Source organism: Balaenoptera acutorostrata, chromosome 1 (genome assembly GCF_949987535.1).
Source record: "Balaenoptera acutorostrata chromosome 1, mBalAcu1.1, whole genome shotgun sequence".
NCBI classification, from domain to species: Eukaryota; Metazoa; Chordata; class Mammalia; order Artiodactyla; family Balaenopteridae; genus Balaenoptera; species Balaenoptera acutorostrata.
In genome coordinates this window covers 150076489-150092370 of record NC_080064.1, presented here as the reverse complement: position 1 = coordinate 150092370, position 15882 = coordinate 150076489, and the positions used below count along the sequence as shown (strand labels likewise).

The following is a 15882-nucleotide window of genomic DNA, read 5'->3' as shown; positions in this document are numbered from 1 at the left end:
TTGAAGCCCTCTTTGACTTTCCCTTTCTGCCTTGCATCTGGGGAGGGAGCTGGTTTGTCGGCTGGGAGCTAGACCCACCTGCCCCTACCACGTTGCCTCATCACCGTGCTCTCCTTTTAGGCTTTGGCTAAAAACAGATCCTCTTCTTCCTCGTGCATATCTTGTCATTTCTTTCTCCCCCTGTTCTTAGTTATATTTGGCATGGTGTTATTTAACACTGCAGAACATCTTGGCACAGAACTTGAGCCAAGGGTCTGTGCCACGGGCTGCCTTAAATCACTGTGACATCGTGTCTTTCCTTCTTGGCACGGGGGAGGGCAGAGAGACATCTTCATTCATTCAACAGCTTTATTGAGTGCCCAGTAAATACCAGGCACTGTTCTAGGTTCTGGGGTAACAGGCGTACACAAAACAGACTAATAAGGTCCTTTATTTTAGTGGGAGCAGGAGGGAGACATAGTAAACCAAACAACTAATCAATGTGTAATATGTCAGGTGGTGAGAAGTCCTAAGAAGAAACATAAAAGCAAGGAAAGGGAGAGTGTTGGGGAGAGTGCTGGTTTTGATAGGGTATTCATGGCAGGTACCTTGAAAAGGGGCATCCGAGCAGAGACGTGGAGGAGGGAGGGTGCGAGGTGGATGTCTAGGGGAAGAGGCGTCTAGCCAGGAAATACCGCAAGTGCCAAAGATCTCCTGGCAGGAGCAAGCATGGTCTGTTCAGGGAGCAGCAAGGAGACGTGGTGGCCAGCGTGGAGTGAGGTGAGGGAGCATGGTGGCGGTGATGAGCTCAGAGCAGTGGAAGCGGGGGGGCTCCTACCACGTGTAGCCTCACGGGTCATCTTTAAGTCTTGGCCTTTCGCTCTGAGGTGAGAAGTCATTAGAAGGTGCTGAGCTGAGAAATGGCAGGATCTGAGTTGTGTTTTGCAGAATCAATTACTCTGGCTGCTCTCTGGAGCAGAGTCGGGTGGGGGAAGAAGCAGGTGTCCAGGTAGAAGACGAGCAGACACGGGGCGAGGTGTAGGGTCTGCACACCCCGTAGAAAGTTTGGGGGGGGCGGTGAGGCAAGAAGTAATGAGAGGCTAGGTGTATTCTGCAGGCAGACAGGATGGATCTGCCAGGGAGATGAATGCGGAGTGGGAGGGAGAGAAGAGAGGCAGCCAGGAGGACTCCAGGGTTCTGGCCTGAGCACCTAAACCATCACACTTGCCATTTTCTGAGGCAGGAAAGGCGGAGGGGAGAGCACAACGGTATCCAGTTCCATTGCTGCAAAGAGTCTCTGCAGACTCCCACGGAGTCCTCTTCCACAGCCTCTCAGCCCCATCACGCCACCGCGGTGGGCTTTTATTGGAGCCCGTGTGGTCCAGGCAGTTCCCAGTCACCCCACACTAACCCTGTCGCTGGCGCCGGCATCATGCTTTATGCCCGGTGCTCAGTGCCTTCCTCCACGGCACCCGCGTCCTCCTACTTCCTCAGCCTTCCCGTCTCGAAGTGGGGCATCTCTACCCTTCCAGGAGTGAGCACACGCCCTTTACCCCCCAACCTGGGGCAGAAAGCTTCAAGACAAGTGATAGAAAGGAGTACAGTTTTCCTCTTCTATCAAATGACTCTTCAGGAAGTCTGTGTTCCTAAATATTCCCAAGAGTTGCCCTGGCCAGACTCTTAGAGGGCCCTTGACAAGGCCCTCATTTGTGTTTTGTTTCTATCACCTGTAAAAGGGCGCTGTGCCGTGTCTGTGTAGACACACACAGACTAGGTGCTGTGTATATGTCACTTCTCGGTTATTTGCCCTGAAGTGAGAACAGAGCCAGGACAGAGCCGTAGGGAGCAGAGCCAAACCAATGGCTAATGCCCAAGTCACTCACCCCTGTGACTTGACAGCGACCACAGATAGTGGAAAGGTGTGTGTGTTGTTTGGAATGATGAGGGGCACGAGATGCTTGATGAAACAACACAAAGCAGATTTTCTCTTGCCAACGACCTTGGCCAGGCCTGAGTCAAGGTTATACAGCCACAACTATCTTAAAGGATGTTTTCGTCTCTAGCTTTTGTGAGCATCGTCGTGTTTTCCAAAAGGAAACATATTTCACTTGACCTTAGTAGGACTTACTGCATCCTCTCTTCTCGAACTTTATTGCAGTATGTGTGTGTGTGTGTGTGTGTGTGTGTGTGTGTGTGTGTGTAATAATTGTTTTTTTAACTTTCCCAGAGAGAAGATTGGCCCATGCACAAGCTGGAATGTTCTCCCATGGTTGTTTTGGGGGAAAACTGGAATCCCTCAGAGACGGTAAGGCTGACTGCAAGGATTCTGGCCAAACAGGTGAGGAATTGGGATCATGTTCAAGTGTGTTTTATTTTTATTTTTCTTAAAGGTCAGAAAGATGAGTGAGTGGCCCATGGTGATCATCTCTCGTTAAGTGTCCTGGGACCCCATTTCCGGTCCCATCCATATGGATGGGGTTGGGAACAATGCTGCAGGTGTGAGCTGGTTGGTTTGACCTGTGCAGCTAGGATGTCACTTACCCAGGCCAGGAACGTAGCCACAGTTACTAAATTCTGAGCTTTTTATGAGACAGGTTTACATAGAAAAATACGGCCTTTCAGGGCCTGAAAACCTGACTGACAATAATTGGAGCGTCCTAGGGAACCAGACTGGCCTTCGAAGCTTTGCATTGTTCCCGTCTTTCCCCAGACACAGAGTGCACACTGCTCCCCCCTCCCTCCGCCTCTGTCCTGGGCTGGGTCCTGCTCCTCCCCGTCTTGTTATTCACCCTGCCTTGGCAGGCGAGGAATGGGGTAGAACAACCAGCATGGCATGTGCAAGGAGAGGAGAACGAGAAGGAGCGGAAAAGTAGGAATCGAGGCAAGGGGAGAGGGGATGGGGATGACGACAGCCATCAACAGTTTCCTCCAAAGAGGAAGCCGGGGCTGGCTGTCCTGACCCCTTGTTTGCTCAGGCCTTATTGATTGCATGATAATAAGACGCCTGATCTTGACAGGACCAAACTGAAAGGAGGGGCGGAAAATGCCATAGGACTTGTCCTTGTGACACGATGAAATAGGCCGCACGGAGCTTAGAAGGTGTATGTCCACGGAGCTGCTTGCTAGTGATAAGCTGCGGGCAGGGCCTCTGTACTGTAACTCTTTTAAAGCTGAAATTTCATCTGCCTCTTCTTTCTGTCTTCCCCCACCCCACCTCCCTCCGTTTAAAACTTTGTTTTTTCCTTCATCGAAACCAGATGTGATCATGAGCAGCTCATATCTGTCCCCAGACCAAGTTAGGCTCCTCGGCATCGTAAACAGAAGAAGAACATTTCTCACCTCTGAGGTCATGCTTCTGTTATGTTCAGCCTGGGTCAGGTGCTTGCAGACATGCCCCTTCGCCGGCTCAGCATAACCGCAGGCATCAGGGCTGGCCTGTAGAGTGCGACCGAAAAATCAGAATGCTTTTTTGCTGGAGGCGGTTAACTTTTGGGTCCTTACTAAGTGTCATCTTTAAATATATGCCAAGTACCTGGTCGGAAGGAAAGGGTAGGAGAAAATGGTGTGACTGGGTGAGGTGTCAGGGTAAGTAAGCCATCAGATTTGATCCATAAGCATCTTGGGAGGATTGGGTGACCAGTCTGCTGGTTCCCCCCCAGCCCCACCTCCCGATGTTATTGAAAATGTGGTGTTTAAGAATTCAGAAGGAGCAGGTGCCCTTTCTGAATGAAAAGTTTTCCCAGGCAAAATGACTTACTAATCTTATAGAAATGGATCCTGTGAATGGGAAGATTTCGGCTCTAAAAAAGAACTATTGAAATGTTTTGGCACCAGGAGAGTAGTCTGAAAGCTGTGATGAGTTTATACCAGTTTCATTCAACTTTTATTATAATTACTACTGTGACTAATAGTCTATTAAATGAAAAGTTACCTGGCCACCTTTTCATCCCTATAGGACTTGATGATTAAAAAACCAGACCATTTGTATTCTAGTCACTTGCAAAGGATTCGGGGAGACAGGCTACCCAACTACCAGGGGGAAGCGTAGCATGTTAACTAGGGAGGTGAGAGCGCCCGGCTGGACCACCTGTATACCCAAGTTGAATAGCCCGATTACAAAGACACGGCCTTGGGCCAGCTCTTGAGCTCCGCGTTTGAACTCTTGTCAACACCAAGTTTATTCATGTTCTCAAAGCCTGGCGGGTTTACTATTGTCAGCTCCTCTTGGGGTGTCTAGAACAAAGCCGGCAACACGTTTCAAGTGAATCTGGGCTCACGGATACAACCGAAAGTGTTCTTTTTAAAACATGGAATTTGAGATCATTTTAGCCTATGCTTAAAGAAAGTGTAAAATGGCTGGGGGGTTTGATTTTGTTCCTTTTTAGAAGGAGAAATAATAAATGGGATGGTTCATCTGTAGACTAGGTCCTTTTAAGTCAGGGACCTAAAAAGTTGTTTTCCAGCCACCGTTCTTTCCCATAACAAGCATTTTTGAGCCTACTGTGTGCATAGCATTATCAGGGTGTTAGGAACGTGGCAGATGCTTTTAAAAGCTTTTCAAAAGAGTCCTTTGGATTTGGATGTTAGGCAAACGCTCTCAGAGCCCAAATGGCAGACTCCTTGGCTAGCTCTCTTTACTTCATTCAGAACTATTGCCTTTTTCTTCATGTTGATGTACAAGTGAAAGCACTGTTTTTTGCACTAGGTGTTGAAATCTGTGTCTGTGTGATTTCTTCCCCAATTACTAGAAAATCCACCTAGAGAGAACACCTTCAGAGAAATTGTTAGCCGTGAAGGAGTTTGAATCACGTAAGTCTCCCTGTGACTGGCTGAGGAGTTGTCTTACCCACACATTATCTGTGAATTAGACAGGATTGAGGAAAGGAAGAGATAGCTGGATTCTTAGTGGTGGTGGGGATTTTACAATTACCAGTTTTTATTTTGACTTGTGTGCTGTTTTGAAAAATGAATATAACTTTTCTGAGTTGCTAGGACTGCTAGGAAATAATTAAGGGGAAGTAGGAACTTAAGGATGAATTATTACATCCCACGCTATCTCCTGCTGGCCCTCCTGGCATGCTGAGTATTTTTTGGATCTTTGCTGAATTGCAGTCCTGTAAACAGCTGACGTCCTTACTGAAAGGCGTTAAATCAGGGGCTGTCCACTTTCTCGATCATGACATAGACTCCAGGGCCAATTGGGGGGCCCTTGACTTGACCAAGCTAGTTATCAGTCATCGCCACTCATTCCTGACCTTGTTGCTAATGGTCAGTTGAAATTCCCTGTCCTGAGTGACTTCCAGTTGTCAGAGGAAGAGAAGAAAGAAATGGCATGCTTTTCTTGCCCTAGGGTTTATCAATTAGACCAAATGAGGAGGAGGAATATTTCCTGGGGGCTCCACGTATTTTTTTCTGCCGCTTCATGCCATTTACAGTACCAAAAGGATATAGCTAGAAATCCAGAGTTTTCTACCAGCTGAATAATGGTTTATCCACAGATCTGGATAAATTAGACAATGAGAAGAAGGATTTGATTCAGAGTGACATTGCTGCTCTCCATCACTTTTACTCCAAGCACCTCGAGTTCCCTGACAACCATAGCCTGGTAGTCCTCTTCGCACAGGTAAGAATGGGAGCATCAGGTGACACTTAGTCTAACCTTTCGCTGCCTGAGTCCCTCTCCCCAGCACGTGGTCGGTGAAGATGAACGAAAGTAGAATGATGGCATCTACTTGGCAACATGGTTCTTGACCTGTTGGGCCCTGTTTTGCATAACCTTGCTAGGTGGCCTTGAGCAGATCAGGGTCCTGTCTGTGCTGGCCCTCACTGATGGTGGCACATAGGAAATTCGCCCTACCTCTACCTCTTGCTGCAGGAAGGGTTTATGAAAACAGAGGCGTTGCCAGTGCCCCAGTACCACGGCATACTGGGAACTCTTTGGATAGAAAAGACCATTTGAGGTTCCTACATTAAATTTTACTCTTCTCTTAAACCTTCCCTTCTGACAGTAGTGGGCTGTTTTTGGTTGTTTGTTTTTGTTTTGTTTTGTTTTTATACTCCTACCAACACTGTATAGATAAATAGAGGCAAACACAGACGGCCCCAGGAAGGATAGTCACCACGGAGAGGAGCCCAAGTGGGTCTACGTACAGGAAGTCTTTCCTGATGGCTGCTAAGAAATCCTATTTAGAGGAGCCTAGGTTTACCAAAATCAGATATGATAAAAAAAAAAAAAAAAAAAATTAAAGAGGCTTCTAGACAAGAGCAACTTAAAGGCGCTAAGGAACTGGCAACCAGCCATTTGGAAAGGCCGAGGCTCCGTTGGGCACGGCTAGGACATGAGAAGACAGTGCGGCCGGCACCCTTTGGCTGGACACAGTCTGGCTGCATCAGTCTTCCTGTTACCGTGAGGGTGGCTCTTCTGGCATGACTTACCAGATCGGATTTCTCTCCCTAACGTACCCTTGCGTTTTCCCCTCCAAGCTGAACGTGTAGTTGAAGGTGACCTTCCCGGAAAGTGAGATACTGGGATACTGCTCTGTGGGCACAAGTAGTTAACATTCCCCTGCCAGAGCCTTCAGTGCCTCGATGGATAAAAGATCTTGGGTAGATAACTTACATATTTTCATCTCAGAACAGAGTAAGCGTCGCCTATATACCCCTTGACCCACTAATTCCATTTTTAGGGATCTAGCCTAAGGAAGTAGTCAGAGATTATGGACAGAAATTGACATGCAAATTGTTTATTGCGTGGTTCTTTTAAAACCAAAAAGAAAAAAGAAAAGTAAAAAAAAGAGAAAAAGAAAAGGAAGTACATATTATAAATGGTCAGCAGTAGGAGTCTGGTAAATAAATTTTGGCTTAGCCTTACGATGGAAGGTTATGTAACCTTTATAAATTACATTTCAAAGAATATCTGAAGATGTGAAAAGCGATGACGATATAACATTAAGTGTAAGAGCAGGGGTATGTGTAATATGAAAATTTACTTACGTAAAACAAAAAGTTGAAATGGAAGTTCACTGTTGGTTATCTCCTGAGATGTGGAAAATTTTTGCTTTTTTGTTGGATGATTTTTCTGGATTTTCTACAATGAGCATGGATAACTTAAGAAAATACTAAAAAGAAGAAAAGATGAAAAGCACCCATAGTTCTCCCACTTTAAAAATTGCACATATCAAGAAAGAAGTGAGTCATCACCACTTCATTCACCTACTTCAACCCCTCCGTGAGAAACACTGTGAACAGTTTGATGAGTTCCTTGATAGACTTTATGTTTATATGGATATATTTCTACTGTGTGACTGTCATAATCAGAAAAAAATGCTGTTCTCGGTAAAAGAAAAAATGGGTTCAAGTTATGAGTGTTAACAGACATAATGAAAAACCTTCCTGATTTCATTATATGATCCTGGGATTATTACAGCATATTTCCTCAAGCATCCTAAGACAGTGGATTTGGGTGACAGTACAAAGTTGAGGAATTGACTTCTCTTCCATTTTTTTTTTTTTAAATTAATTAATTAATTTATTTATTTTTGGCTGTGTTGGGTCTTCGCTTCTGTGTGAGGGCTTTCTCCAGTTGTGGCAAGCGGGGGCCACTCTTCATCGCGGTGCGCGGGCCTCTCACTATCGCGGCCTCTCTTGTTGCGGAGCACAGGCTCCAGACGCACAGGCTCAGCAGTTGTGGCTCACGGGCCCAGTCGCTCCGCGGCATGTGGGATCTTCCCGGACCAGGGCTCGAACCCGTGTCCCCTGCATTGGCAGGCGGACTCTCAACCACTGCGCCACCAGGGAAGCCCCTTCTCTTCCATTTTTTAAAAAGCTAGATACATGACTTCTTTTCTGGATTAGATGAGGCATGGTTCTGTGAGAAAGCAAGAGAGATGAAATAAATATAGGTACCTTTTCACTGCTAGCTGTGGAAAAAATAACTTTTTTCCAACACAGTAATGCATGCTGATGGGACTTCTCAATGTTGACATAGTAGATATGGGACCATAGTTACCAAAACTCAAGGCACTTGGTGTCACAAGCAGAAATATATTTGTGCTGAAAATGACTCAGAGTCCTTGAAGTTTGGACTGACTCAGAAAATCCAGGAGATAGATACAGATATATATATATACACACACATATATAACTATAGGTAATTAATTCCTTGAAAGACTTTATACTTACCAAATCATAATATCCACTCTGAGATTGTGTGTGTACACATAGGTGCACATATACGCACGCATACATATCTTTTTTCCATATATAAATTTGAAAAGGGACATTCAGTACCCTCAAAGACAACTCTGAAGCAAAACTGAAAAGTGCTGTTCCAGCCCCATGCCACCTTCTGGTCCTGCCTTCCAGCCCTCAGCTGCCTGTCTGCTGTTCCAGCCTCTGAGCCCTTTCCTCTCTCTGGTTCGTGGGAGGGTGTTGTGGGTTAACTCGTGGCCCAGCAGCAGCTGGCCGCAGAAGGTGACTGCACTCCTTCGGCAGCGCTGAGGTGCATTTTAATCACCGGGAACATATGCATGGTTGGGAAATGTATTTTTGGTGTGCAGCCTACATCTAGTCTAAATGCTGATTGTGAGAATAGCTTCAGTAAGGCACTTAGGCCTGATTTGACTTGGAAAAAAAGCACGATGGCCCATGCATCTCTCTTAACAGGCAAGTTCACTTTTCTTCCCTAGGGATATTTCAGAAGGGAGGGAAAGCTAGCAGGCAAATTGCTATGCAAGTTGGCTTAAACACCATTACCACCCACCTCCAGGAAAGGAACAGTGATGAGACTTTTGCTCACAGGAGCCGTTCTTTGCAATGAAGAAACACACTCTCTCCTCCACAGTGAGAGGAGGGCGGCAGAGGGAATAAAGCCGACCAGTGGTCGTGCAGCATTGAAGCCTGAAGGCATTTGGAGTCATAGACAGTCCAGCTGAGAACCTCGAAGAGGAAGAGATTACGAAGCAAAGGGGCAAGTCTCCTACCCTGACCCCCCAAAGCTAGTCAGGAGCTGTCGGTCCCTAGATCAGTTGTAAAATTGCTAAATTCTCTCATTTGTTCTTCCACTTTGCAGACGTTTGTTGTCATCCTGTGGGTACCAGCCACTGCTGAGGCATGTTAGTATCCAGTCTGAGACTGGGTATAGATTATTCAGTTCCTAGTATGGTGCAGGACGCATACTTCATGCTCCAGTAAATTTTGTTGAATAAATGAAGGTGCTGATTTCTTCTTAACATAATGTTGGTTGATGGTCACTGATTAATGATAGTTGGTTAATGTCCTGATGACAGAATAGGTTAGAGTACCTGAAGCTGGCACAAAAAATAGTATGCTAAGTCTTCTACATAAAAATACCCAACACCTCAGGATTTCAAAAACTGTATATTGTTCTACTAACCTACGGTCATCTCTTTTTACGTTGAAAATTGTAAATACTGATTGTAAATGTGTTGAATTGTAAAAACTGCAAGTCAAACCCATCAGAGCCTTTACTTCTCTATGTACCAAGATTTCCAAGCCTTTGACACTGGCCCTTCAATTTTAAGTAAAATTGCAACATTAAGAATTCAGAGATCAGACCAATTTTAGAAGAAGCATGGTACAGTGAAAACAAATACTTGTGTTTCTGACGGCTTTGCTATCAGAATGTCTAGTTTGAATTTTGACTCCTCTTCTGCCCCTTGGTACTTATATGGCCTTGAACAAGTCACTTAGTCATTGACTTCCCTGAACCTCAGTTTCCCCATCTGTAAAATGGGTTATGCCAGAGTAGTATTATGGATTTATGAGAGGGTGAATATGCAGCACCCAGCCCAGTGCCTAGCCCAGAGTAAGTGCTCGGTGAGTGCTAGTTTTACAAAGCCCATCCGTTGGCCTGAAATGCGCCAGTGTGGTGTGTCTGGTAGGAAGGAGCCTGACTGCAGCTCACGGGGTGAAATCATACAGCGTACGGGCTTCACAGACAACCTCATAGCAGTTGGGGAGAGCAGGGCTCTCAGCCTTTGCCACTGGCTTTGGGTGAGTCACTGCCCCTCTCTGACCTTATTTTCGTCATCTGAAAAGTAAAGCGACCGAGTCCCCTTCCAGCTGTGACGTTTTAGATCCAAATGAAAAACACCCACCGAATTAACTGTCTCCCAGGAGCCTGGGTGTTCCTGGAGAGCACAGATTTTGGCCCGTTCTTCCTTCTCTGCACAGTGCCCAGCATATAAGGGTTCCTCGGTGGATGTCTGTGGAAAGAGTGAGTTTATGAAACAGCCGGAAATTGGGGAAGTATAGTCCTTATTTTCAGCCTATGAGCTCTAAATTAGACTTCCAGGATGTTGAGAGCTGCCCTTGGTGATTTTCAATGTAATATTTCTTTTCAAAGATGAACAAGTGGCCAGTAGTTGATGTGGCTTGAGGCATGAAGGAACATTCTCAGTCCCAAGTAGCTTCAGGGCCTTGGTCCCCCTGCCTCTCAAGGGGATGGACAGCAGTTGGATTAGCTATGTAAAGGCTTCATATTTGCCGCCGCACCTTATGAGCTAGGTACCAGGTTAAGTGACTCCTTTTTTTAATGGTGGAAAACCGAGGGCAGAGGGACACGGTGATGGGCTTAAGATCCCACACCAGGTCTGTGGCATAATTAGGATTAGAGTGCAGATGTCCTGACTCCCATGCAGATCTGCAGACTTCAGTCCTTGGAGCCTTAGTGGTTTGTTGTGCTCTTGGGCTACCATGGGCAGGTGGGCAGGTGGGCTAGATTAAGGGTGCTTCAGCCCTGACAGTTCTGCTTATATTTGTTTACACATGAGACTGATCTGTAAGCTGTGTTTGAACATAAGATACCTTGGCCAAAAGAAAGGTTTTCAAATCACTAAACCAAACATCTTCCTAGTTAATTTGTTAAAGGTCAAAATTAAAGAAATGATTTCTATCCAGAGAGAAGCTTTAGCTCATTTTGTTTTTCTTTCTCTCTCCCCCTCCTTTCTCACTGCAGGTTAACTGTAACGGCTTCACAATTGAAGATGAAGAACTTTCTCATTTGGGATCAGCAATATTTCCTGAGTAGGCTGAGTGTGACTTCATTTCTTTTCTTTTTACTTATTTAGCACTAATTTGATTTTTTTTTTGATTTTTAAATAACCTCCCTAACTACATGTGGCAGACATGAAACTCCAAGTGAATTAAGTCCTCTTTTTAATTATGCCAGATTTCAAAATATTTCCCCTGCGTTTAAGGATCTGAAGGTAGTAGTTAAGACAACAGTTGCTTGTTAAGTCCTGCTAGGTAGAGGGTTGTTATTAAAGAATATTTTAGAGTGTGCATAGAAGGAACAGCCCAGGCCCTGCTGAGAAATTTGCTTTTTGCATATCTGTGGTTCTGGGAATCTTTGGGTTTCTTCCACTCAAAGGAAAACATTAATTGCCAAGAATTGGCTGTAGACTTACGTAGAGACTATGTAAGCTTCTTGCCCATCTGTCCTTTTTGAAAAATACCAGTATAGAAACAGCACATTTTGGAGGGAGAATATGCTAAAGTAGTGAACTAGGGAAAAATTTCAAAGAACTATAGGATTTTTCTTTATGTTAGGTATACTCAAGAAATTCAAGAAAGGCCAGCCAGTTGAGCAACGGAGATCATTATAGTTGTGATTGTAACGGACTGCCAAGCATGGCTTTGCCGTTATCTATTTGATGGACAGGATAGTCTCCAAATGCATCAGTCCCCTGACATCAAGCCCTGGCTTCACAGATGAAGCAAAGGAGCCCTTCCTGCATCCCCTGTCTTGAGTTCCTCCACATTGTAGATTAGTTTCATCTAAAGGGATGTTGCTTAATATAAACTACAGGAGCCTCTGCCTCTAGGTTGAAGCGATTGCAGGAAACCCTTAACACCCATGCTTTGGCCGTGGATGGAACGTGAGCCCTACATGTCTGTCTGTTGCTGCCCAGCTCTGTGCATCATACGGGTCTGAAAGAGAAGAATCTGTTCAGGTCCATGTCCCCTGATCAGCTGTCACAGGCTTTCTTGAACCAGAGAAACAAAATGTTTATTCCCATAGTAGTATTACTGTTTCTGTGGCCAAAATGGTGTCATCCGCAGTTTGAATTCTGATGGTGAGGGAAGAAGTGGTTTGGGGATAGGTTCTTTGGGACCTTTGCCCTTGGGAAAAGGAAGGAGAAAAAGAGAAAGGTGATTAGACCCTCTTTAGAAGGCTCATCTTGACATCTTCAGCCCTGAAATGAGCTCTGGAATGTCTGCTCTTGGTACGTGAAAGGTCGAAAGCAAGGCTAAGAGTGGTGGTGCTTGAGGTTTCACCCTGTCCAGCAGTTGCCAAGAGAACGGCGGTACCAAGAGCGTGGGTTGTGATAAATGTCCTGCCTTCGGGCAGCTCCCCCGCCTTCATGAGAAAGATCGCCAGGAGTCTGTCTTGAAATGAGTTACTTAATACTTTTGCAAAATGGTTCTAGAAACCTGCTCTTCCACTAAGAACAACCTCTGGTGCCTTTCTTTATCAGATTTCCTAGGGCCTGATTCCCTGTGCATGACTTGCCGGGAAGCAGGGTGGAGGTGACCCTCCCCACGGACAAGACAGGGAAGCCGCCGCATGGCCCTGCCCATGGCAGCAACCCCCTTCACCCAGACCTCTAGCAGCCGCGCCCCTGGTACACGACAATCCGGGGGCAGCTCCTCTGCATCAGGCTCTCCAACCCCCTTGCTTTTTTGTGATCATGGAGCAAACAGGAGAAGGGGTTTTGGTCATTGAGGGTCAGGCAAGTCACACCGGCCACCAGAGCCATGATGCACAGGGATGTGAGTGCCCATCTGAGCCCCAGTTTGGATCCAGGCGGTTTTAATTGGAGGGAAAAAAATCCCTTTGGCAGAAATCATATCAGCATTGTGATTTCCAAGGCAGCATTTTCAGAGATCAAGCACTTTTCCCCTGTAGTTGAGAAATTTCTGTTCTCAGAACTTTGACCTTGATATAATCAGAAAGCTCAAAGCCCTCGCATAGGCGACTCTCTCTGTCCTCGCCGTCCCTGTAAAGCAGACCGCAAGCAGCAGGAGCAGCAATGTCCCAATTTTCCAGATGAGGAAATTGAGGTGCAGAGACTCAGACGGGCTCCTCCAGGTCTCTCAGGGGATCACACACCCTCACTCAGGAAGCCAGCATCTCCCGCGGTGGCGATTTCTCAGCATCTGAAGACAGCATGTTAGAAATCATCCTCTGATATAAAAAGCTGCCTGGCAGTGACATCCCATTTGCCTTGTACGGTGTCCAGTGGAGAGGCAGTTCACTGTAGGTGTTGAGTTTTGAGTCCTGCATCTAACAGGAAGGAATTTGTTGTTGTTGCTGTTTTTATCGTTGTGGGGGGGGGTTTGTTTTGTTTTTGGCTTAGATATCACCATTTTGGATTGCAGATTTCACTTTTCAGTATCGTTCAAATTTAAGATGTTAGATATTGTCATAATTGCATGCACAACAACCTCTTAGACTCTGATGGCCACCTGTTAGATTTTTTTTTTTTTAATGTCCTACAAAGACCCAGTTTCTGTAACTTAGCAAGTAAGTGGCCAAGGAGTTACCTAACAGTCCGCCTGCCTTCCTGAGAACATTGGGTTTTCTCTTCTGATTGACAGTGTTGCACTGATGAATCATAGTTGTTGCCCCAATGTCATTGTGACCTACAAGGGGACCCTGGCAGAAGTCAGAGCTGTACAGGAAATCCACCCAGGAGAGGAGGTGAGTGCGTGGCCGAGGGCAGCCGTGGCGGTGGGTACCATCCTCAGTCCCTCCAGGGTTCAGGATCAGACCTGTGGCATGATCCAAACTTTCGGCTTCCATTTGGCGCTCGCCATGTCCATCTGTGGCCAAGAAAAAGAAACCAGGGAAGAATAAATTCGAGTAAGTTTCCTCACAAAGATTTATAGAAAAATGAGACTGCCAAAATGACCAAAATGCAATCTTAGAGTCTGTATATTCCCATTTCCAAATAATTGGGTTTGAGTTTGTTTCTGATTCATGAATTTTGGCCTGTTCCCCCCCCTGGCCCGCAAAGAGAAAAGCAACCCGGCAGTAGCTAACGAGTTACAACTCCAAATGACATCAACGGTTCACGTCGTATCAGTTCCACATCTGAACTTGGGAGGGTTCACTTTCTAGGAATGGAATGCTGATGGCCAGGTGTGCACACTGATGGGACAGAGAGGCAGTCTGTGGCCAAAGGGCCACCATTCGCTTCCCTCCCTAACTTAGGGATATGGAGCGAATCTGGTCAGCGATTCCCTTCTCCTTTCCTGTGCTGTGGGTCCATGACTACCATGTCAGGTGCCTTGAGAACTCTGGCCAGGCCTTGCCAGACGTATGCTATACTTTCTTAAAGTAAATCCTAATATCCCTAGTAAGACACATGAATTTTTAGGGAATTGTATCACCCACTTTAGGTACATTTCAGTTTAAATAATCTCTAATGCTATTTTTTAAGTTGCATGTCTGGATATTTAGAATTGTTTAAATATCATGATTAGTGTGTGAAATGATATGGGCCTCGGTTTCTCTGGATGTTGTTAACTAACCCACAGCTAAACTGGGAGCCCCACGCCCCAGGTACAGATCAGACTTTCCACCCTTTGTGGAATTCATCCTGAGGAAGGCATCTTGTTTTGAGTCAGGGTATCTTGGTTTCCGAATGTCTTGTGGAGGCTGCCCAGTGCCTCTTTTGTTAAAACAGCCGGTTGCAGTCAGTAGGAACCTAAGTCACCAGGATCCATGCTTGGGGCTGCCTGGAGCAGTTTGTCACCTGGACTGTCTGTGTCTGGGCCACGAGCGGCCTTTGTCGCCATCTTCTGGGCCCTTCTGTCTGTTGCACCGTGTGCCCATCAGTCATTTCAAAGAGATGAGGCAGGCTCTGGCCACTGGGGCAGGGCAAGGCTTGCTCCTGTCGTTTTGCCCTCCTGCTGCAACAAATCAGAAATGCAGTCTCCTCCTTTTGGGAAAGTCACTGTTTTGGGGGTTACCTGCCCTACAAAGGGGAAAAAGCCACTACCTGGGGTGTCAGATGAGCCACGGGGTTTCTGTTACTGCCTGTTGCACTGGGGAGAGCTCAGGGCACCTGCAAGCACCTAGCCTGTGTGGGTCCCCCACCCTCGCCTGCCTGCCAGCGCCCGAGGTTACTGGCACAGTGACGGCTTTGGGACATCCATCTGTTCAGTCAGACGTTTGCCTGATGGTGTGGGATGAGCCAGCGAGTGCCATCCCAGTGAGTAGATAATGGACAGTTAAACGCCGGCCTCCTCCATATGCTCCAAGTCTCAGTTATAGAGCCCGTTAGAAAAAAAGCAAGGACGGGAGAACTTGATGAGCCCAAAGGTATGACTTTTCCAAGTTCTCTGGCCCGACTGGGTAAGGCAGCAGCTTGCTGGTAGCCCAGGAGCTGCATCCTCCCTGTGCTGGCCTGTCCCGGCCTGCTGAGCCGAGCTTCCTGCTTCATTGCCGGCTGATGGCAGGATAAAGGGAAACATGCCGTGTGTGTGTTCATGTTCCCCCTGCACCCACCCAGCAGCGCATCTAGGCCGTCCCAGGTTGTGAGATCAAAGAGGCTAAACAAAGACCAGGAAGAGATAGTGCAGGGCCAATCCCAAGGATGAGTAAGCTCTTTGCCCATCGTGGCCTTTGTTTCTATACACAAGACAAGGGCATCTACTGCTGGGCCAGAGTCACAGCTTGCTCTCTGGGGAGGAAGGAAGCGGGATGCTTTCAACCTTCCAATTTACCATTTTAGGGATTCCTTGATTCTGTAGGAGATGGGTAGAGAAGCCCTTTCTCTCCACCACAAGGAGGTGAACAACACTAGCGGACGCTCAGTTTAAGGAATTCGGTGTGTTAAGGTAAAGACTGTATCCTGCGCTCTGGCCCTCCTG

At 46.5% G+C, this 15882-nt stretch overlaps 1 protein-coding gene across 2 annotated transcripts in view; it reads left to right on the top strand.

Annotated features, from left to right (window-relative positions):
- The window catches only part of SMYD2 (SET and MYND domain containing 2), a 49967-nt gene that overhangs the window by 27357 nt on the left and 6728 nt on the right, over positions 1 to 15882 (top strand). Inside the window, exons 3-7 of one of the 2 annotated variants that reach the window (XM_057551380.1) lie at positions 2207 to 2317; positions 4728 to 4788; positions 5478 to 5602; positions 10958 to 11025; positions 13603 to 13705. In XM_057551380.1, the coding sequence (XP_057407363.1) occupies positions 2207 to 2317; positions 4728 to 4788; positions 5478 to 5602; positions 10958 to 11025; positions 13603 to 13705 (468 nt within the window). The remainder of the gene's footprint in view (positions 1 to 2206; positions 2318 to 4727; positions 4789 to 5477; positions 5603 to 10957; positions 11026 to 13602; positions 13706 to 15882) is intronic. The other variant, XM_057551383.1, reaches the window with a different exon arrangement.